This window comes from Crocodylus siamensis, chromosome 5 (genome assembly GCF_052110815.1).
Source record: "Crocodylus siamensis isolate JL-2025a chromosome 5, ASM5211081v1, whole genome shotgun sequence".
Classification (NCBI taxonomy): domain Eukaryota; kingdom Metazoa; phylum Chordata; order Crocodylia; family Crocodylidae; genus Crocodylus; species Crocodylus siamensis.
In genome coordinates this window covers 169,411,992-169,435,988 of record NC_143399.1, presented here as the reverse complement: position 1 = coordinate 169,435,988, position 23,997 = coordinate 169,411,992, and the positions used below count along the sequence as shown (strand labels likewise).

The 23,997-nt window shown below is 45.6% G+C and overlaps 1 protein-coding gene across 1 annotated transcript; it reads right to left on the bottom strand.

Annotated features, from left to right (window-relative positions):
• Positions 1-5,463: 5,463 nt before the first annotated feature.
• On the bottom strand, positions 5,464-22,641 carry LOC149864890 (sterile alpha motif domain-containing protein 9-like). The gene is made up of 3 exons (XM_090047030.1): positions 22,414-22,641; positions 16,036-16,111; positions 5,464-11,590 (listed from the first exon to the last, which is right to left on the bottom strand). Exons 2-3 carry the CDS (start codon positions 16,044-16,046, stop codon positions 6,787-6,789), a joined length of 4,815 nt encoding a protein of 1,604 aa, XP_089903156.1. The 5' UTR covers positions 16,047-16,111; positions 22,414-22,641; the 3' UTR covers positions 5,464-6,786.
• Between the last annotated feature and the right edge of the window lie 1,356 nt (positions 22,642-23,997).

Sequence of the window (23,997 nt, the reverse complement as noted above, 5' to 3'; positions counted from 1 at the left end):
ACTAGCATCTCAGGCAGCCAGACTGTCACAGACTAGAGCCTTTCTTTCCTTTCACACAGGAGCTTCTTCTCCAGCAGCTGCCAGGAACTCTCCCTGCCAGCCCCAGCCCTGGGACTTAGATGTGCCTAGGGCCCTGCCTCCTTCTGGTCAGCTGACCAGGGACAGGCACTAGGGGTGTATGTTGTAGCCGTGCTGGTCTAAGGCTATGGTACTGGCAGACAAGGTTCTTTGGGTCAATCTGATATCTTTTAGTAGACCAACTAAATAGTTGGAGAAATATATCTTAACAAGCTTTTTGGTTGAAAAACCCTTCGTCAGGCTGAAGAAGCACATGCAGTTTGTGTGTGTGCTGTTCCTGGATAGAAGGAATAGTAAAGAAGCCAGAGGCTGGCATGCAATGCAGTCAAGAAAGCCAGTCAGTGAAAACGGTGTCGGGGGTGATGGACCGGTTGGAGTAGGGGGAAAGGGAGATATAGCAGGTAAAAATGTAGAGGTACCTGGGGAGTCAGATGTCCAGCAGGTTGTAGTGTGTCAGAATCCCAATGTCTATATTGAGTCCATGAGTTTCTGTACTTAGGAGGTTGATGAAGTGCAGTTCATAGGCTCCTCTGTGAAAAGTGGTTTGTAAATTCAAACAAGCACTGAACCTTGCTAACCTCATCACCAGAGGCCAACTTCCTAAAACACACCAAATGGATCCAGGCCATGCCATGAAAAGACATGCAAAACCTGCCAACAATATCTCCAGTGTTGATATATCTTCACAATACACATCTTCAGGGCACCAAGTGCCCTGATGGAAAATATGTAGGAGACACCAAGCAAGAACTGCACACCAGAATGAGTGCACACCGAAAATCTATCAAAGAGAAGAACACCCAACTACCTGTCTCCAATCTCTCAGGCCTGATTCTCAAAGGGAATTTACAAACCACTTTTCACAGTAGGCCAAGGGATCACACAGCAGCGGCTCCACATCCTTGGCAAGATAGGGAGCCACTAAGGCCTGATTGCTACCTGCCTGATGGTGGGGTCTGGTGCCCCTGGACCCCACCATAGAAGCCATGCCCTTGGCCCACATTGGCAGTACCTGTGGTTGAGAAGGAGACTGGCTGGTGAATGGTGTGCTGGCACCACACAGTGGATCCCCCTCTTCCACATCCCCCTGCCTCCGCCATTCTGCCTCCCTGACTCTCTTCACCAGGACCTCTGTCTACTGATCCGGGGTTTTGCTGCTGCGTATGCTGATGCTTCCCTTAACCTTTGGGTTGCGCATGGCGGGCAGCATATGGACCATACTGATACTAGACTGCATGGAATCAAGGTGTTTCTTGATGCCCACCTTTAGCTGCCTCACCAGCGCCTGCATATCTGGTGACAGCGGCTTGCCCCAGCCAGGAGCACTGATCCCCTGGAAGTTCTCCATTTGCCTCTGAAGTTCCCTCACTACAGGGATCACCTGGCTAAGGAGGGCATTGCCAGCTCTGAGGCTCTCGGTGGCCTTGAGGAAGGGCTTGAGGACCACCAAGATCTGGGAGATGGTGTCCCACTCTGCTCTGTTATGGGGCTTCTGATCCCAAATCCCCTTGAACAAGGCCATCTCATGGACGGCCTTCTGTTGTTCCACCAGCCTTTTGAGCATCAGGTGTGTGGAGTCTCCATATCCTTCATGATTATGTGCTTGAGGATGTTCATCTCTGCCTGTTTGTCCCACAGCATCTTGCCCCCCTTGATGCTCTGGTGGAAGTATCCTGCAACCTTCTGCCATTTGGAAATGAGCTTGCTGGTGGTGCTGGTTCTGTCACTGGCAGCCTGGTCCCCCTCCAAGGTGTCCCTGACAATGAGGTGTAACTCGTGTGCCACACAGCAGATGCCAACGAAATTGGCATCACAAACTGCCTCGACCATATTGGCCCTACTGTCGGTGACCATGAACCTGTGGATAAGCTCACCCTGGCCAATGAGCCACCCCCTGCACCAAGCAGTTCATGGCTTCCATGATCTTGGTTGCCATGTGGGACTCATCCATAACCTCAGCTTGAAGGAGAGCCCACTGATGGCCTGACTGAGCACCAGTGCCCTGTGAGGAAGTGGTATGTATGATCTCCACCGAAACTCCAGTTTCTCTGAGGTGAAGTGTAAGGCCACCTGTGCACCTGCATTGCTCAGTTCCTTCCTCAAGTACTCCCTGCTTGCCTCATAAAGGGAGGACACCACCATCCACAGCAAGCATCTCCCCAATGGTCTTGGTGATCGTGCTCACCTTTGCAACATGCTCCCCCTTTCTGTCTGTCTTTCCTCCGCTGTTCAAGGGTGGCCTGCCTATGCTTCAGGAGGATGGGGGCTTTGGAGCAAGAGGGGGACTTCTTTTTGGGTATGCTCCCACTGGTACCAGGCTGAGGAGGAGCGAGGGCAAGGGGATGGTGCCTGCAGAGATGCGTCAACATCCCCGTGGTGCTCATGTGTTTTGTTCCCTTGCCCCAGCTGGTTTTGGCTTGGCAGTGCAGGCAGATAACCTATATGGGACCATCTGCCAGCTCAAAATGATCCCAAACCACACTACTCACTTGCTTCTGGGGTGCGGGTATATGTGTGGATCTGCCTTTTCCCCCTCCTCAGCAGGCAGAGACACAGCAACAGGAAGAGTGGATTCAGATGAGCCACTTGCCTCCACAACCTCTACCTCAACCTCCTCCAATGTGTCTTCTGGGGAAGAAGACCTGGCTCTAGGGGAAACTTGAGGGGTGTGGACCACAAATTCAGATGATTCCCCCTGCTTCCCCAGAATTTCCCTTGCTAGGGCACTCAGCTCCAGCTCCAGCTTTTCCTCTGGCACTAGAAGGCTCAGCATGGGAATTGAAATGGGAGTGGAGGAGACTGTCATGCTGGTGCTGCTTGTTGTCATGGTGGGAAGGAGGGGGGTATAGCTGGTGCTCTTGGAGGGGATGCAGACCCAGGCAGCGGCACTGATCCCTCTCCTTGCTGCCTGTAGAACTGGAAGCCTCATGCCTGCTTGTTGTAAGAAAAAGGCTTCATCTCAGTTTGGGTGGGAGGGAAACTTACAGCTCTCCCTCTACCCCCTCTTCTACCTCTCCCTGCCAGCTGCCCTCCCAGCACACTTCATGGTGTATTTCATAGTGTGTTTGCCTTGGTGTGCTGGAAAATCTGTGTTCTTCTGTAATGTAATCTGATTTTATGTAATGTAGGTATGCATGTATTTTTGTATTCATGTAATAAATAAAATATATAAATGTATACAGTATGTGTCCCTGAATAATTTCTATATTATAATATGCAATATACGCTGTGCTTCCCTGAACAGTGAATGGAATGCACATGGTGAGAAAAAGCACAGACTTCTTTTCTGGGGGAAAAGAATCAAAATAGACTAACAAAAACAAAAAGAGGATTTTGGGGGAGGAATAAATTGAAGGGAATAAATGAATATTATAATAATAAAAGGGTATAGAAAGCAAAAGGTATTGAATCCCATTTGCTAGGAACAGGCTAGCAAGTAGAAAGTGATAGCCTTTCTCTGATGCTGCTGAGTTGCTGGAAGACACAGCTCCGTAACTGACCCCAGTGCAGAAAGCTCAGTTCAAACAATGCTGCTTTTTATGCTGTTTCTCTGTCCCTCCCCCAGAGCACTGGGATTGGAAGGGACCGCAGGATAGGATCACAGTCACTGGCCAGCTACAGTCAACATCAGAGCAGTCCTTCCTTCCACTTCCCCCTCCCTCTCCTTAGTTTCTTTTTCCCTGCAAGCAAGCCCATCTTCAAAACCCAAAACGTTTCAGAACTTTCAAAATGTTTTGACTTCCCTCATTTTGTTTTGAGGATGTTTTGAAGCCTTTTGTGTCATTTCAATTTCACTGTATCAAGCTTGAAACAAGTTGAAACAATGTTGAAATGAAACACGTGGCAAAATTTGAGGTTTGTCATTTCAGTCCCTTTTTAGGCTCCTCATCTCACTGAGGAGATTTTTCTCCTCTGTGTAAGTGACTCCTCATTTTCTTCCTAGAATTCTTCATTTTCCTTTCTTCTTTCCCTGGCTACTTCCAAGTTTCCTTCTTCTAAACTATGTCTTCTCACAAGGTGTGTCTCCTAACAGTCCATCATACAGGTTCCTAGTTTCATTTTATAATGACTAGTGTGAGGGCATTGCTACCCAGTGGGCAGTGCCAGGGTGTGGAGCCTAGAGTTAAACAACCAGAATATGAATTAGGGTTAGGAAACTAATCAGGATCCGGAGACGCCTTGTAAGTAGCTGGACAACAGACGTTTCACAGTGACTGCAGAAGCTGAACAAAACACTGGAACAACTCCAGGGTGCCATGAAGTGTGATGAGATGAGTGAGGAAATAAGTGCAGGCTCAGACGTGTCCCTGCCTGGCTGATCACCCACCTCTACTGCCCAGCTCCTCTGCAAAGAAGTAAGAACTGTAATGTATAAATGAGTCTTTGGAAATTGGGTACCACTCAAGTCACAAAAGTTACGGAGGGGTGTCTTGAGCTCAATACAGGGTGTCTTGAGTCCAAAAAGGCTGAAAACCACTTCCCTAAACAGGCATCTGGGATTACCATATCTATGAATGTAGAAGTTCAGTTGTGAGTGCTGGCAGAACTCTTGGCCAGGTCAGCTGTAACTCTGTGGTATTGTGGTTGTTAGTGGACCTGACCCAATCTCCTTGCCATGTCAGTCTTATCTCAAACTACAATCCCAGTTTCTCTCTCCTTTCCCACCCTCAAGCCAGTCTCCAAAGCCTAGTTTAATCTCTTCTTTTCATTCCCTGCAAGGTTTCTTGTCTCCTGTCTTCCCTATATTTCTGACTATTTTTCCTTCTCCATTTGAATCAGACTCCTTTCTGCACTAGTATTGCACTGAGGGCACACAAGAGACTCTCTTTGTTTTCACTCCAAGCGTCTGGCAAGGATCATAGCAGTTGCAGGTAAAATATGGGCAGAATCTTCAAGGATTTTAGTTGCTTTAATCGAAATAATCCGTATTGTCTGTGAGTGCAGTTTTCAAAAGTCTTATAACTTGGTCAAATTAGAGTGGGTTTCTGTGTGGACAGCAAAGGCCACCCTGACATAACAATACCCATCCCCCTAGCCAAATTTCAAGCCTAGCTACAAGCATGAGACACTAGAGCTGTTCAAAGAAATAATCAATATGTTTTAACAGGAGTAAAACTGAACTTTTTCCCAGCTTCATACTTGGAAACAATAGAACTTCTTTGGATTTAAGTTAAAAAAAATCAGGCTAACGTAGATAAATATTGTGGAGAAATAAAGCCTCCCAAATTAAAGATGGGCACAGTTATGAACATATTAAAAAAAAGGTAAGTGATGGGAAACCTTAAGAAAAGTTGGTGCAACTAAAATTCATATATAAATAAACACTGTCACTCTATATGCAATCTGAAACTTTTTCATATATTTTATTAATCATTTTTTGCAGTTCAAAATACAGTATAGTCTTATAGCAAGCTTCATGATTTAAAAAAAAAGGTATATTACTGTTAATTCACAAAAGCTTGTATTATAGTGGTGAGTCACCTAGCTATGCAGTGAGTCTGAATTTAAAAAAAGAATCTATCAGCATAGAAAGAATTTGCAAATATTAAGGAATGGAAGGGAAGTATAGTCATATTTTAAACTATTTGCTGAAAATGAATATGGTTGGTTAAGACTTCTGGCTGTTGCTAAATTAACTATGATATTCTAATGATTAACTATAAAAATAATCATATATTGTGAACATTGATCAGATTTCTTTTTCTTCTCTTTCATATTACAAAACTACATAGGCACTGGAGAAAATGAAAGAACATGAACAAAAATTAGCTCTGTATGTACAGTAAGTTGGTGATAGAAAGGTAGTTAGATGAGTTAGTCTGAAGTCCAGGAGAGAGGAGGTAGGCCAGGTTGACACCTTACAGACTAACTGGTTCAGAGGGGCACAAGCATTCATAGGCAATAACCTATTTTGTCAGATGCTATCCGTTTGTGATGGTCATTGCACTAGGAAGCCACCAAGAGAAATATTCTGGCTAGTTTAAAAAAATAGTCTGAATTATTTTATGAAAATTGATGTAGCAAGAATTATAGTATTACTGAGGAAATATGTTACAGGATGTCACCTTCTAATATTCTGTAGAGTAATTATAATATTAGTTATATAGTTTCAGATATTAAAGTAACCTAGGTCTGATCCTACACCATTTAAGTGGATGGGACCTGTGCCAATGACACTGATAGGAATAGGATCAGGGCGTAAATTGATCAATTATCTCAAGTTACTGCGTTATACAACTGATTAGATTAATTTTGTTTGGTTCTTTAAATTTTTCTCTAAAGTTTTTGTTATCTGTTATTACCAGAGATGGGTCACAGTACTAGCAGAACCAATGTTTCAATCAACAGTCCAATCTACAGACCTTATTTAGGTGATTAGTTAGGTTGAGTTTGCATTGTTAGATTAGTCCTTAAAATGCCCATTATTTTAAAAATAATTTTGAATAAGAAATTGTTTATATATAAACTTTTATGGCAACATCTATATGTAATTCCTCAGTATTACATATGTAACACCGAGGAAAGGAAAAGGTGGAGAATTTTGGATTTGGTACCAATAAGATGGATAGATAGGGAAGGGAATAATAGGGAAAGCAGATATTTTGATTTGTAGCTGTTAACAGAGAAGTGTTAAGGAAACTATGCATCTGAAGAGATCCTACAGCTGTGGACATGAAGCATCCACCTGTATCTTTTTTTAAATGACTCTCATATGACATTTATGTCATATGCTATGAGGCCTTCAATGGAGAAGCCAAGGTAAAATGACACTCTTTCGATGCTTTGGCCACTTCTTAGTTGACCCAGGAAAGCAGGTCGCACTGGTATCCTCATGTTTTCATTAATGCCATAGTCCACATAGATAATATTATCTTCAGTTTTACCATTTAAACGAAGGAGCAGCTTTTGGACAGCCTCTTCTTTCCATATGGCTCCACTCTGCCACAGGTAATACAAATCCTGTAGTTTACAGCTGCTGAAACACTGATCTATTTTTCCTTTGTGAACAAGTCTTTTCAGACCTTTACTTTTCCCAAGGTAGAAATGAGCTATTGGTTGTCTACAATGAAGCATAGACCAGAACTGCCCTCTGAAAACCTTCTTCAGTGATGTGATATACTTTTCCATTTGTGTAGAATCCTCATCTAGTACCCTTTGATTTTCTGGCCAGAACAACAAAGTAGCAAGGAAATAAGGTTGTAAGAAGCGATAATCTGGACCTATTTGCTGCAGAAGTTTTCTAAGCTGTTCTTTCAGCTCTTGAACAGGACGTATCATCATGGAATTAGGGTTAATGCAGTTGAGAACAACATTTGCCAAAATGAAATTCTGTTTGTCTCTTAAGGAAGAGCTATGCTCAAGCAAAAGTGTGTATGTATGCACTATATCGTCCATCTTACTTTGAGCATGTTCATGATTGCCAAGGTATTCCAAAAGTCCTGAAAACTTGTCTGCTTTGGAAGCCTCTAGGCTTCTTCGGTAATTCTCTAACTGCAGAGGCAAACTGAGCTTTGCACATATTTGTTTGTCTTGATCAGCGAGACAAAATATATTTACATATTTTTTGAAATTTTCTCGAATCTTCATGCGTATCTTGAGCTCTACAGTTTCTTTTTCTGCACTCCTTGGTTTCAGAAAGACAAAATAATCTTCAAAAAAGTCAAATGCCTTTTTTAAATTTGACTTCAGTTTACTTAAGTAGTCAGTATATTGTTCAAGAGCCAACCGAAACTTTTCATAATCTGTGTTACTAACTACTTTTGGCAGATCACAGTTTCCTGAAAAATACTGAGCCATATGTTTTCTAGTCAGTGGATCCCTTTTATTGAAAAAAGGAGTACGCTTCATGGTATTGATAGCGTACAGTCCAGTTTCTATCTCCCCCAGATAACCAGCTGTATTATACATGTAATACCTCCTTTTAGACTTCAAATGTTGCAGCCCTTCTTGTTCATTGTCTGTATTTTCACTTTGTTGCTGGGATTCTTTGAAGGCCTTTGATGCTTGCTTTGCAAGGTTTAGCAAAGATTCCAGCTCCTCAACACTTATGATAGTCCTCTTTCCATTTTCTTCAACCCAGTGCATTATTTCACTTTTAAAGACCTGGCCTAAAGTATCTGATACATATGAATTACTTGGTGCTCTTTTTTTAGCTTCTTTGGCCCACTTCAGTGCAGCGTCAAAATTTTTCTTTTTGATGTAGAAGTGTCTTGCGAGGGCTTGACAAATGAATGCATTTTGATTGAATCTAAGGGATCCTTCCGTCAATACATTTTCAACCTCAGTACACCTTTCTTCCTTCTGTATGGTTTCAATTAATGGGGAAAACAGTGTGTCTGTATCATCTCCATGTTCTTTACGTTGTCTAGTAATCAGCATGATTTGCACATCTTGTAGAAGTTTCTCTCTTCCTATGCCAGACTCGTAAAATAAGTTCTGTCTCAGCAGCTGCATTGTAATTTCACTTCTAGATAAGTTATAAGATAGTTTCAATTCTTCTAGGCAGTGTTCAGCAATCAGTGGATGAATGATATACATGCCTTTGTACTTTCCACATTCCTGCACTTCAGCCTGTATTAGAATATTGGAACAAGTTCCCATCTTGTGTTCCAAACTCTCCCGCCTCCAGAAAGTCTTAATAGCAGCAATTCCTAAGAATTCTTCACATTGGGATACTGAGATTGTGGACCCTGTAACATACGTGTTTAATAGTGCCAGGAAGGAAATAAGCTGTGCTTGTTTGCTCGTAATGTCCAAGCCTTTCAGTGTATTCCTGACAACATTCTCTATGTACGCTTTGTCAAAATTTTTTTTCATAATCATAAATGAATAGAAATCTTCAGGGTGCTGATGTTCCTTTTCAATTTCTTTTAGTTTGTCTTCAAAAGCTCTTTGCTCTTTGGGAGAAAGCTGGTGTTTTAGAGCAATACTATTCTTACCATTGCTCTTTGAACTTTCTTCAGGATTTTGAGATCTCATGCAGTTTAGAATGATTACTAGAGGCTTTTCATATCTAATGCAATTGTTTGTTATAGCTGACTGAATCTCATTTTGCAAAAGGTAGACATTTTCTTGTTCTTCAAAATCATCTACAAGAAGTAACACTGGGAAGTAATCTTCTTGGTTGGTTGCTCCATAGGTGATTAAATTTGCCAACTGTTTCCCAATTTCTGCAAAATGAAGTGATTTGTTTTTCAGAATGGCACATCTGAATTTTTTCTTCAATTCCCAGAGGACATGCATAGCTAAGGTGGTGCCACCACAGCCTGGATGGTGATAAAGGTTGATGATTTTTGTAGATATTGGCACACAGTAGGAATTATCTTCTTGAATCAGTTCTTCAAGTTTTTCATAACTGTCTCTTTTGATAAAAGGTGAAGAATAGTTTTCAGAGGAGAAGTAAAAATTCCACCAGGACACCTTACCACCCCGGTAAAAGTGCTCTTCTTGAGACTTCTTAAATTTAGAAAATCGATCTTTATCCTTCTCTATCTCTGTGTCTTTGCATTCATTTTCACAAAGTATTTCCAGTGCTGTCATGCTGTCTTCTCCTTTTTTCAAAAGAATGGTAGATGAACCAACTGAAGGCAGAAATCTCCGAGAAGACTGTGTCACTGATTTTAATTTTAGGATAGTACCATTCACCATTTCAAGATTTAAGTTAGAAATACATCTCTTTGTAAGTGCTTCTCCATCAATGAATCTGGCTTGGAGAAGGTCTTTCCATCTCTGGTGTGTTTGTGCTCCAATACAAATGCAGAGCATGTCTTCAAGTCCTTTCAGCTCTTGATAAAATGTAGTAAATGTTTCAATAAGAGGATCAGCTGGGTCTTCCACTGCGGACAACAAAAGAAACACTATCAAAAACTTCCCTCTTTGCATTAGGTCTTTGTGTGAAAGAAATGAAATCAGTTTCCTAACTTCAGCAGCCATTTCTCGTTGCCACGTACTGGGTTCTAAAGGCTGATATTTTTCACCAGTCAAGTCTGATCTGCCATTGCAAAAAATCCAGCTGGGTTGATGATAGAGATTCAGCTTTTCAATGACTTCAGAAATCAAATTCCCTTTGATTTGATATTGATTTGGAAAATGGAGGTTTACAGCTCGGTTTTCTCTGTAAGTTTTGACCACACCATTGATAACTGACTCAGAGTCAAACTCTAGCACAGCAAACCATTTTATCTCTTGCAAAAATTCCAAATGCTGTGTTTGACTTGGATGGCACTTGTTGGTTACTAATACATACCAGTCATAATAGGAATTGTCCAGCAAATCCTGGTTACCCGTGAGAAGGCAACGGAGCTTAAGACCCTCATTCTGTTTCTTTTTTTTTTTTTCTGCATGTTCTTTCTCTGCTGCTTGTCGAACATCTGCTAAAGACTGGAGGTTGGATTTAAATCCTGCTAGATTTTTAATGATGTTTTTAGAAGAAGTTCCATCCCTTACAAATAGAGCAGGCTCCCAAGTCTCTGTCTTAAAAACATATTGCTGAACCTGGAAATATTTTACTCCACAAATAGTGTGTCTTGGAACTACATCTACTTCAATGACAAATGTATTAGATGGAGTATTATTTTTCAATAATACTTCTACAAATCTAGGTTCTCTAATACAAGCTTTTGCTTCACTGATGAATTTTTCATCAAAGTATTTTTTGATTTTTGCATTAAAAAAGTCAATAAATGTATCTTTACTTCTTACTTTTACTCCTATAATTTCCCCATGTGGTTTGTTCAGGACTCCAAAATGAATAGTGCCATTGGTACGGGAGTTCATACAGGCTGAAGCAAATCTAAAGATTTCGTTGGTAAATTTCAGCTTAATATCTTCTTCTGTTGCATTCTCTGTGTCTCTGAGCTTTTTAAACTCATGTGCAGGATCAATCAGATTCAGTGGCCCAGTTTCAGGGACACTAAGGATATGACCCTGCATATAACGATGACTAGCATGAAACTCATCAAAAGGATATGGCAGACAAGTCTGTCCAGTTGGAGGCTGATTACTAATCAATAATGTCTTTGTTTTACCCTCTGCTTCAACCAACTTGTTTTCCGGTCCATCTACCAGCACAGATTGTAGTGGCTTAGTGAATTCAGATCTCTTACATTCCTGTGTTGTACTGGAATCAACTGGTTTTGATTCCCCCTTTCTGTTTTTCTCCATAATTTGTTCATTTTTCTTTTCTATCAAATATTTCTCATCAACCGGCTTTTTAGCATCTTGTTGCCCACTAGCCTGGCTTGGGTCTTCAGTGAGAACGCCCATTTCTTTCAGAGCATAGATAATTTGCAGAGCTGGGCCGTGTGTTATGCCCATATCTATAAGGGCTTGTTTAGTCAACGCCCTCAAGGTACAGCCTGTCACATCTTGATTAAGCAGGATTTCACCATGTTTTGGATCAATCTTCAGATCTTCAACTATCCATTGGTTTACTTGCTCTTTTGTCCACTGCTCAATGTTTTGAGACAAATCCAGTTGTTTACCTTCTTTAGTATTTGGATTTTTCTTCTTTCTTTAAAGAAAAAAAATCGTAAAATTACCAAACTTGTGATTTATCAGAGTAAATTAATTAAATAGTATCCCTTTTGACTGTTTACTATTGATATTTGAGAAGCAAGGTTTATCTGTTGTTGGTTTTCATTGGTTCAATTGCATAATTGAAACAGATGTCAGACAAGTTTCAGGCACAAAAATAACCCCACAAAGCCTTGTGCCTGGCATTTTCCCTGGAACATCATGGTGATAAGAACACTCTGACACTACTACCATTTTTTTGTTCTTCTGTCTAATTTGAATCATCCCCCCTGCTGGCTCCCTTGCCTGTCAGGTTTGCAGACAGTATGAGGGAGATTGAAAATCTCAGTATCATCAAGAGATGCATGCATGGGTGACTGGTGCCTGTCGAGTCAGGGGGGCATGTGCCCTCTGTGACACCAGTCAGCAACTGGGGGGTTCCCCACGGCCAATCACACTAACTGGGGGGAGGGGGTAGATCCTGCAGAAGTCCTGCAGCCACTTCCAGAAGCAGTGCAGCCACTTTTGCTGGTGGTCCTGCTCCATGGCCGGCACTCCATGGGGGGGGGAGGGCAACACTGTGTACCCCCTACACATTGCCACTGGATGCATGTGCTGCACAACCCCCCTCCCCTTTGCCTCAGAGTGCTAGATGAGGGCTAGGGTCTGGCAACACTCCTGCCACTTGAGCAGTGAGTGGGGAAAAGCCTGGGACGGTGCAAGCATGTTGGGGGTTTACACTCCTCCCTAATCAGAGCATCCTGCCGGGGCCTGGTCAAGGCCACCCTCAGCTCAGCAGTGTGGAAGAGATGGGAGGGCTGCTCTAACACCTCCTGGCTTCTAGCTTGAGCCACTGCAGGCACGTTTCTGCATTTCCTCAATCCAAAGCAAATGTCTGTGTAGTTGCAAACTGGTTTAAATTAGACAGGTTAGACTAATCTGCAAAGATTGTATCAATTCAGGCTTGGGCTTTATGAATGTCTGTCCCTAGCCTCAGGGCACATTCCCATGAGCAGGAATGTGTGTTCTCTGGGGAAAAATAGCAGAGACACATATTTGTGCCATTGCTAGTTGTTGCTGGGGAATTTCCCTGCATGCATGCTCTGGTGCATGGCAAGTTGCCCCAGGTGTGGTAGAGGAGGCTGGGGCCAGCACCTGGGAGCCCCCAGAAGCTTTATTTGGAGTCCTGGGGCTCCAGAAGCAGTCATCCAGATGTCCAGAGCATGGCCAGCAGCTGAAGTATGGCTCTGGCCAGCCAGGCTCTAGTTTTGGGTGACAGTTGCTGCCACCATGTTTGCCATCCCTCTTTTTTTCTGGTGAGCTCCTGCATGTGTGGAGTGTGCAGTTTGTGGTACCAGGGATGGGCCTGTGGCATCACAAATCACATACGTGCACTCATGTGGATGCATCTTAAGGTGCCATCCTGCTCTGCCTTCTGCCTTAAAAGCAGATGCCATCCTGTGCATGACTCTTCTTCATACTCTTTTAACATTGTTTAGCTGAACTAATAGAGAGGCATAAGTTTTCAAAGGCAACAGTCTACTTCTTTAATTACTGTTGCCTACAAAAGCCTATTTCTCTCCAAACCAGTTAGTCTCTAAGGGCATCTTTATACTTGCTCTAGGGTTGGGGGGGGGGGGGACAGGGAATGCTTTAATTAGAGTGGCTTTGGGAGCCTCTCTAATTAAAGCACCCACAATGTCTTGTGTATTCAGTGTCCTGCACTTCAAAGAGGTGGCAGGGGTACTCTAACTAAAGCTTTAAAGCACTCCCATTGCCATTTTGAAGTGCAGGGATACTGAATATGCATGATGCCAAAGTTGGAGTGTGCTAATTAATCAAGTCTGATCTGACACATGTTAATTAGCATGCATTGGAGAAGGCATTCAGCATGTGTATAGGTGCCCTAAAACGCCACTTTGCCTGACTTGAGAAAAACAGGGCTATCTAACTCTATCTGTTTTTAAGATACTGACCTTAATATTATTGCAAATCAGTTATTCTTGTGTTCCAGTTTCACATATGGCTATAGCTTATAATGAACAAAAATTGTGGCCACCTGATACTTATTTATTAGTTTTATCAAACAAGTTTGGTGTCAAATTATTGGTGGGAATGGAATTTAAGAAAGCCTGTACTGCAAAAGTCATGTTTTGGTTATTTGAAGATAAAGGAAGAACTTGCTTTTTCTATAATGTCTCTTCACTAGAGTGGTAGTAAAGAGACTGGCATACTTTCAGGGTAGCATTTAAAAAAACTGAAAGTCGGTACAATTGTTAGTACCTAATTGTAAGTAACTTTTGAAATAAACTCTGTAAACTGTAAGCAGCTCTACCTGTTGAATAGTAAACTGTTTCCTTGCCTTGTAATCCATTGTCTTTGTTGGTGGATTATGCTGAGGAGATTGCACAGTAGTGGCCATTCTAAAATTAGAAGCATTGTGCTTCAGGAGACAAGAAATTATTGCACTGAGTCATTGATGAGTTAGAGAGAACTGCATTGTAATGGCACTGGACAGCAAAATAGGCAAGCTGACCTGAGAAGTGCCTTCCAATCTGGACTCCACAGGTGGAACTAGTGATAGTTGTAAAACAAGTTTTGTGTCCATACTGCATCAGAGCAGGTATGTACTATTTGTGCATCAGCTGCACAACTCTAGGGAAAAGATAGGGGTTGATTTACTATTATATTTCCTGTCTGGATTAAAGACTGCTTGGGCATCAGTTTTTGATAAAACTAATGACCTGTGTCCAACAAGGAAGCACAAACAGAAGTACATAGTCCAAGAAAAAGTAAATGTGGACTTTGAAAAAAGAAGAACAAGTAAATAAAGTCACTCCCTTATTGTGTATATAAAATATCTTCTTTCAGTTTACTTTATCTCAGGGGTAGGCAAAATATGGCCCATGGGCCAGATCTGGCCCACGAGGCAATTCTATCTGGCCTGTGGGGCCCCTAAAAGTTTTAGAAAATTAATATTTATCTGTCCTTGGTTCCTGTAAAAAATGACAGGAGCCAGGGGCAGTAGGACCCAGGGGAAGCCCCAGTGGGCTCCCACAACACCAGGGCCCACCCAGCCCTGCCCCCCAAACTGGAAGCCCCAGGCAGGGGCTTCTAGCTTGGGACCATGTGGCTGCACAGGCTCTGGAAACTCAGGTTAAGCGGGGGGAGGGTAGGGAAGGAGTTGATGCTGATTGTGGGGAAAAACAGCCCCCCCCCACCCCGTAGCCAGTGCTTCCTGCTGCAGCCACTCACAGCCTGCACAGGACTGTCCTGAGCAGGCACAGGCAGTCTCACGTGGGCTGTGAGTGGCTGCAGTGTGGGGCATCAGCCACAGGGTGTGGGAGGGGCTGCTTTTCCACACACTCAGCACCAGCTTGTAACCCGCCCCTGCTGCTAGCCTTGGCCCTGCACTGGCTCCGGCCTTGCCCGTTGGGGCTGCACTGTAGTGGCAGCAGCTGCTCAGCATGGAGGAAAGTGGCCCCCCCGCTTGCTGCACCGGGCAGGGTTTGCTGCTGCTGCCCACCCATAGCTTGCGCGCTGGGCAGCACAGAGGCGGTGGTGGCAAACGCTGCCCAGCGCAGCAAGTGGGGGTCCGCTTTCCTCCACACCAAGCAGATGCTGCCACCATGGCACAGCCCCAGTGGACAAGCCCGGAGCTGGCACGGGGCCCAGGTTGGCAGTGGGGGTGGGTTACAAGCTGATGCTAAGTGTGGGGAAAAGCAGCCCCTTGCCTGTCCCATTACTGGTGCTCCACACTGTGGCCACTCACAGCCCATGTGGGGCTGTCTATGCCTGCTCAGACAGCCCTGTGCGGGCTGCGAGTGGCTGCAGCAGGGAGTGCTGGCCACGGGGCAGGGAAGAAGCCACTTTTTCTTTGTGCTCAGCACTAGCTCCTTCCCTGCTGGCAAGCAGGGGGTCAGGGCTGCACGCTGCCCCCTGCCTGTACTGCACGGCTGGGCGGGGTACTGGGAGTGAGCGATTGTGGGAGTCAGTGGGATCATGGGACCCACACTGGTGTCCCAGGGCCAGCTCCGGCAGGGCCCAGAGCAGTGCGGAAGGAGTACAGGGTCCTGGCTGGTAGCAGCTCTATGGAGCCAGGGCAGCTCCCCCCACTCTCCCTGCTGGTGCAGCCCAGCCTGGCTCCACAGACCCCTGCCAGCCTGTGCCCCTTTCTGGGCCCCAATGATGCTGGCCCTGGGACATTGGTCCCACAATGGTGACCAGGGAGTGGGGCACCTGTCAAGGGGTTGGGCTACCCATGCGGCCCTCAACAGGTTGCCAAAACTGGGTAAACAGCCGTCCACCCAAAACAATTGCCCACCCCAGCTCTCTCTCCTTCATTAGTAGCTCAAAAATCTTGATTTATTTGTATTAAATTAATTATTTTATGCAATTATGTTCAATTAATGCTATATGAGCTATCCTATCAGTTCAGTGTACCTTTTAGGCATAATTGAATTCTTCTGAATGTAGTGATTTCTTTGTAGCCTTTTTCAGTGGAGAGACCTCCTATATTCTGCAAAAAGAAAAAGAAACAATAGGTTATCTACATTTTCCTAACAGCATAGCTTCCTAAAGCTTCCACGGTCTACTTAGACCCATAGTTGTATACAATGGGAGCATGTGTGGACCTAGAATTTTGAAAAGGGGGATGCACATGGTGAGGTGAATCATCACATAAGCAACACATGTTTTTGTGAAGTTAAAAATAAACTGGAAGTTTTAGTAATGTATACTAGGTGCTTAGGGATGTATTATTCAGTTTAAGCTTCAAGGAAAAAAAACGTAACTTCATTGGAATAGTTAAAAACCAATCTGCAGGGCTGTGAAATAGACAGAATTACAGAAGAAATGCTAACTTGTTAAGTTGAACATCAAAACCATTATTAAGAAGAGAGGGTCATGAACACTAGTGGAATGAAGAGTTCAGAACAGATCCAATAGATGATAATGAGCCATGAAGTCACAGAACCATAGAAAATTAGGGTTGAAAGGGAGCTTGGGAAGTCATTTAGTTCAACCCCTGGCTCAAAGCAGGACTATCCCTAACTGTATCATCCCAACCAAGGCTTTGTCTAGCTGGGTATTAAAAATCTCTAAGTCTGGCGATTCCATAGCCTAAACCTGTTCCAGTGCTTTACTACCCTCCAAGTGAGAAAGTTCTTCATAATATTTAACCTAAACTTTCCTTGCTGCATCCTGAGACTACTGCTCCTTGTTCTGTCATCTACCACCACTGAGAATAGTGTAACTCCATCCTCTCTGAAACTACCCTTCAGGTAGTTAAAAGCTGCTATCGAATCCCCTTTCAGTCTTCTCTTCTGCATACTAAATAAGCCCAGTTCTCTCAGCCTCTCCTCATAAGGCCCCAGTCCCCTAACCACTTTCATTGCCCTCTGCTGGACTCTCTCCAATTTGTCCACATCCTTTCTGTACTGGGGTGCCCAAAACAGGACATAGTATTTCAGGTTTGGCTTCACCAGTACATAATTGAGGGGAAGAAACACTTCCCTTGATCTGTTGGCAACGCTTCTACTAATGCAGTGCAGTATGACATTAGCCTTCTTGGCAGCAAGGGCACACTGTGTCTTATATTCAGCTTACTGTCCACTGTAACCTCCAAGTCCTTTTCTGCAGAGCTGCATTTTAGCCAGTTGGTCCCCAGCCTGTACCAGTGGGATTGTTCTCTCCTAAGTGCAGGCCTTTGCACTTCTCCTTACTGAACCTCTTGAGATTTCTATTGGCCCAATCCTCCAATCTGTCAAGGTCTTTCTGAGTCCTAGCCCTACCTTTTGGAATATCAACTACTCCCCCAAACTTGGTGTTATCTGCAAACTTGCAGAGGGTGCACTCCATCCCATCTTCCAGGGTGTTAATAAAGATATTGAACAGAACCAGCCCTATGACTGACCCCTGGGGAGCTCACTTCATACTTGTAGACAACTAGACATTGAGACACTGATTACTACTCTTTTAGCAAGGCAATCTAGCCAGTTTTTATCTACCTTGCAGTTCATTCAACCAACTTATACTTCCTTAGCTTGCTTGCAAGAATATTGTGGGAGACTGTATCAAAAGCCTTGCTAAAGTCAAGGTATTACATCCATGTTCCTGCATCCACAGAGCCAGTCACCTTGTTACAGATTATAGAATCATAGAATTAGGGTCGGAAGGGACCTTGTAGATCTTCAAGTCTGACCCCCTGCCTGGGCAGGAGAAAAAAAACTGGTCTCAAATGATTCCAGCCAGGTCGGCATCAAGCCTCCTCTTAAAGACCCCCAGGGTAGAAGCCAGCACCACTTCCCTAGGAAGCCGGTTCCAGATCCTAGCCGCCCTGAATGTGAAGTAGTTCTTACAGATGTCTAATCTAAACCTACTCTCCAACAACTTATGGCCGTTATTCCTTGTTATGCCAGGGGGCGCTAGGGGAAACAAGGTCTCTCCCAAACCCTTCTGGTCCCCCCTAGTGAGTTTATAGACAGTCACCATGTCTCCCCTCAGCCTTCTCTTGTGAAGGCTGAACAGGTTTAGGTCCCACAGTCTTTCAATGTAGGGTCTGCCCTGTTGTTCGCGGATCATGTGGGTGGCCCTCCTCTGGACCCTCGCAATGTTGTCCACATCCCTCCTGAAGTGGGGCACACAGAACTGGACGCAGTACTTCAGCTGTGGCCTGACCAATGTCGCATACAGGGGGAGGATCACCTCCTTGGCCCTGCTAGAGATGCACCTCTGGATGCACAACAAGGTCCTGTTAGCCCTGCCAAACGTGACCTCGCATTGTCGGCCCATGTTCATCTTGGAGTCAATAATGACTCCAAGATCCCTTTCTGCCTTCGTGCTTTCAAGAAGGGAGTTTCCCATCTTATAAGTGTGCTGCTGGTTACTAGGGCCCAAGTGCAGCACCCTGCACTTGTCAGTTTTGAAACGCATCCTGTTTTTGTTAGCCCACCCCTGTAACCTATCCAGGTCTTGCTGTAGTCTTTCCCTCCCTACTCACCGTGCTCACCTCACCCCAAATTTTGGTATCATCAGCGAATTTAAACAGGTTGCATTTCACCCCATTGTCCAAATTGCTGATAAAGAAGTTGAACAGTGCGGGCCCAAGGACCGAGCCCTGGGGGACTCCCAATCAGGTTGGTCAGGCATGACATGCCCTTGGTGAATCCATGCTGACTGTTCTTAATTACCTTCTTCTCCTCCCAGTGCTTAGAAATGGATTCCTTGAGGACCTCCTTCATGAGCTTTCCAGTTACTGAGGTGAGGCTGACCAGTCTGTAGTTTCCCAGATCCTCCTTCTTCTCTTTGTTGAAGATGGGCACTATATTTACCCTTTTTCCAATCATCTGAGACCTCTCCCAATTGCCATGAATTTTCAATGATAATGGCCAGCGCATCTGCAATCCCCTTATCTAACTCCCACAGCACCACTTGGTGCACCTATCCGGCTTCGTGGATTTGTACACATCCAGCTTTCCTAAATAGTCCCTAACCTGTTCTTTTGCCACTGTTGGCTGCTTGTCTTCTCGCTAAACTGTGCTGCCAAGTGCAGTAGTCTGGGAGCTGACTTCGCCTGTGAAGACTGAGGTGAAAAAGGCATTGAATAATTCAGCCTTTTCTGCATCATCTGTCAGTAGGTTGCCTCCCCCATTCAGTAAGGGACCCACACTTTCCCTGATCTTCCCCTTGGTGCTGACTGTAATAGGGAACTCTTGCCCTGTTACCGGGAAGTGGTGTGGCCCCTTAAGGGCAAGGTTTTTTGTAGCACAGGCAGCCAGCAGAGTGGGGATTAAGAAATAGCCCTGTGGTCAAATCAGCTGCCAGGGGAGTCACATGACCTGAAGGGGCAGGGTTTAGGAGCATATAAGCCAGAGCAGGGAGTTAGACCTGAGAAGCAGCAGGGGGATGAAGTGTTGCTGTGAGCTGGCTGCTTCTGCTGGGCAGGGAGCTTAGGGAAAGCAACCCAAGGGATCCTGGTGCAAGGCCTGGAAGAAGTACGGTAGGCTGCTGGTGGGCTGGGTGTTTATGTTGCTGCCAGATGGCATAAATGTGTGGGTTTTAACTGGTGCTTTGTGGAAGGGACTAAGGAGTGGTTTGGAGGTCTCATTAGTGCCTGGAGAGGAAGTGACTGTTTTGAACCCTGTTAGGGATCATGCTAAAGGGCAGAGCTTGGGACCAGAGGGCCTAGAGCCCAAGAAAGGGTGGGAAGGGGCAGAAATAAAGATGCTGGAGGGCACGATAAGGGGCTGGAGTCTGGAATCCAGGTCCAAGACAGTGGGCCTTGGCTAAAGGACCAGCTAGAGTAGAAGGGTGGAAGCTGGGAAGGCTGAAGCCTCAACAAGGGAGTAAACGCCTGAGATGGCCTGGTTCTACTTTTAAGCTTCCTTTTTGTGTTCTAGCTGACTAAAGAGTTCCTGCTAAGCCAAGCTTGTCTTCTGCCATACTCACTTGTCTTCTGCCATACTTGCCATACTTGCTTGCGTGCATATGAGGATCATTTGTTCCCACGGCCTCAGTAAAATACAGTTAGCTCTCCTGGCCTCCCTTCAACCTCAGACTGGTCTCCCAGGGTATCCTAACCATCAGTTCCCTAAGTAAGTTGCAACCTCTTTTTCTGAAGTCCAAGGTCCATACTTTGCTGCTCTTCTTCCTTCCTTTCCTCAGGATCTTGAACTCAATCATTTCATGGTCACTGCTGCCTAAGTTGCCATCCACCACTACATTCCCCACGTATACTTCCTGGTTTGTGAGTAGTAGGTCAAAAACAGCACGGTCCCTAGGTGGCATCTCCAGGACCAGGAGGTTGTCTCTAACCTGCTTCAAAAAATTCCTGGATTGCCTGTGCACTGCTGTATTGTCCTCCCAGCAGATGTCAGGGTGATTGAAGTTCCCCATGAGAACCAGGGTCTGTGATCTGGAAACTTCTGCTAGCTGTTTGAACAAAACTTCATCCTTCTGGTCTGGTGGGCTATAATAGACACCCACCACTGCACACTTATTGCTCTCCCCTCTGTCCCTAACTCAGAGACTTTCAACAGGCCTGTCTCTAATTTCATACTGGAGCTCTGAGCAACCGTACAGCTCTTTTACATACAGCACAACTCCTCCTTGTTTCCCCTGCCTGTCCTTCCTGAACAGTTTATACCCATCCATGACAGTACTCCAGTCATGTGAGAGAGCTATTCCACCAAGTCTCTGTTACTTGAGTTATATCACAGTTCAGTGACTGTGAGACTTCCAATTCCAATTCTTCCTGCTAGTTTTCCAGGCTCCCACCAGGCCCAGATGAGCCATGGGAATTTGTCCCACACCCTGCCTGCCCTGGCTGGGCAGTGCCTGGCCCAGCCCCACCCCCCTCACTGCAGGGGGCCTTGATATCCCCCTCCCCCTATACCCTTTCCCTTTTCCTCTCCCTTCCTTTCCACCACAACAGACTGACCACTGACCAGCTGGACACTACTCAAGCTGCCGGGCTGCGTATTGGAAATTATATCAGTACTGGCCAATATGCCTCCTTAAAAATCAGCTATTGGTATCAGCTCCAAAAATATCTATCGGTTCACCCCTATTAGTTACTCTTAAACTGTCCTGCTTGCTACTCCTGTTTAGTCACTCCCTGGTCTCTATGGGAGTGTCCCTGTATACCCTTTGGGCATAGACTGGCTCTGCCCCCTTGTTAGGGCTTTTGTCAGATGGGCAGCAACCATTCAACAGTCACCCAGATAGAAGTACTCCCAGCTGCTCAGAGCACCTGGCTCCCCTTCCCCTTCCTCCTGTGGCTCCCAGTGAATGGCTTGCATACTGCCCTGTTAAGTTTCAAAATTAGTCAATTGACTCCCTCAGCACTGCCTGACTAAAAATGCTGCTGCAACCTGAGGCCACCGGGGTGGCACATGGCCTGGGATGTGGGAAGTCCAGAAGCTGCATCCTGCACCTGAGGCTTGGGAAGGGAACAATCTGGCTGCCTCCCCCCTCCCACAGGTGGCCCCCGTGGGTGCTGCCACCCTGGGGGGAAGGACCAGCTCCTCCATCCTGCAGCGACCCAGTGGCCTGGCAGCAGCTCACACGCCCAGCCCCAGGATAGGTGGGAGGCTGCGCCAGGAGCTGGAGTGGAACCATGGCTGCTTTTTTTCTCTGAAAGCTCCTGTGGCCTCCCTGAGCTTCCCATGCCCTGGGCTAGGGCCCTGCCAGGTTGTGCCACCCCCAGCAGCCTCAGGAGGACCTGTGCTGCCTCTGGGGCTGGCCAGGAGCTTCCCCAGGGCCCCTGGGCTCCTCATGGCAGCAGGAACTTCTGGAGCAGATAAATGGCCGTGGATACTCTCCTGCTCCTGTCGCAGCCTCCCCACCCATCCTGGGGCTAGGGAGCGAGCTGCTGCCGGGCCCCTGTGGGGTGGAGGGGCCTGGTTCTTCTCCCCAGGGCAGCAGCACTCACCAGAGCCTCCCGTGGGGGGGGTGGCTGGGCTGTTGTTGCCTCGAGCCTCAGGCGCAGGATGGAAGTTCTGCACCACCTTTCTCTGCCCCGGGCCATGTTCCTGTTGGGTCATGCCACCCCCAGCAGCCCCAGGTGGCCCCCATGCTGCCCCCAGGGCTGGACTGTGGGGTTGGGAGCTAGCCACAGCTGGGCGGTGCCCCAGGGCCAGTGCGGATGGTGCCCAGAGCAGGGTGGCAGGAGCCCAGGGTGCAGCTGGCTGGACTCTATGGAGCCCATCAGGGAGAGAGGGGAGGCACCCTGATCTGGGTCCCACCAGTGCTGGCTCCTGTATTCCCCCTTGCTCCCAGACCCATGGCCAGATGGGGACCAGTGGGCCGACCCCCTCTTACCTGAGCTTCCCATTCCGGCATGGGCAGGAACAGCCTTATGGTCCCTCCCGCTGTGTGGGGTGGGGCAAGGCATGGCCTGCTCTTCCAGGAGCCTGATGTGGCTTCCACTGGGTCCTACTGCCCCATGCTCTGTCACTTTTGACAGGAGCCAGAGGCAAATAAATATTCATTTTAAAAAAATTTCTAGGGGCCCTGTGGGCTGGACAGAATGTCCTGGTGGGCTGGATCCAGCCTGTGGGCCATATTTTGCCCACCCCTGCTCTATCCCTTCATCCTCAGTAAATGAGCAGAGCTCTGAACCCCTTGTGCTGAGCTGAGCTGAAAAGGCATTTGACAGAGTAACTACTTCTGCTTTTCGTCCCCTCTGTTTACTATGCAGGAAGAGAATGGTAAATCAGCCCTATGTAATATAAACCTAGGATGTTGTCTAAATGATTATTAATAGTACAGTAAATGTAGCACTGACTGAAAAACCTTTTTCCCTGTTTGTTTTTAATCTGCTTGATTTCAGCTGACTGCATATTTTGCTGGTGTGAACAGCCTTCCAGCTAGAGTGCTTAAATGCTAAGAAAGGAACTCGAAACTAAAACACATTTCTGGCACAGACATCACTTTCAGCCTGTCAGCATGAATTTGATCATTTCAGTAATCACCATAATTCTCATTGTAATGCATGTAACAGTGTATATACACACAAAAAATAATTCTGCTTGTCATTTTCAAAGGCAATTCCAGTTTGTTTATTTGGAAATTACCTAAAGGAAACTGCTGAAGATCTTAGTTTCCTTTCCTGCTTCTGCTGTAACACTGCCAAGTTTCACTTTACAGTAAAGAGCATGAGTCTCTGGCTGCTACAAATAATGTCCTCCCCTGTTTTTCTAACATTAAAATGTACTACATATTTGTCATGCCACTAAAGTATAGTCTCTTTTTTTAGGAACTAGTTTGATATAATTTGTTATAGGTAAAGTTAGAGAGATGTAGTTAACTGTGTTAGATTGAAGTCAAGTAGAAGGCAGGGTAGAATTGCATCTTATGCAAATAAGAGAGAAGGGGGACCAGGAGAGAATATGTGTGTGTAGTGCAAGCTTTTGTGAGCTGAAGCTTGCTTCATCAGATGCTGTGAAAGGATGTACAGAAAGCAGAATATAAGGAGAGATAAATTAGATTATAAACGATAAGGGATGGGGGGGCAGTTCTGAAAGAGGCAAGCAAATTAACAGTAAACCCGTGGAAACAAAGGAATCATAAAAGTAATCTGCTTTCTGCACATGCTTTCACATCCTTCTGCACTTTGCATGCAGCATGGACGAATGGTGCCAACAACCAGTCAGCCACTGGGAGGTGGGTCCCCCTGTGGCTAACTGCATTGATGGGGGGGAGGGGGTCCCGCCATGGCTGATTGCTTGCACTCACCTGGAAGTGGCCATGGATGCACCGCTTCCACTTCTTCCACTTTGCTTCTGGGAGCACCACTTCATCTGGCATGCCCACTTCCTGGCTGGTGCTCACCCTATTGCCTAAGTGGGGAATGCATCCTGACGGGGGTGAGTGTACTGGCACTCTCAGGGGGTGCATGTGCAC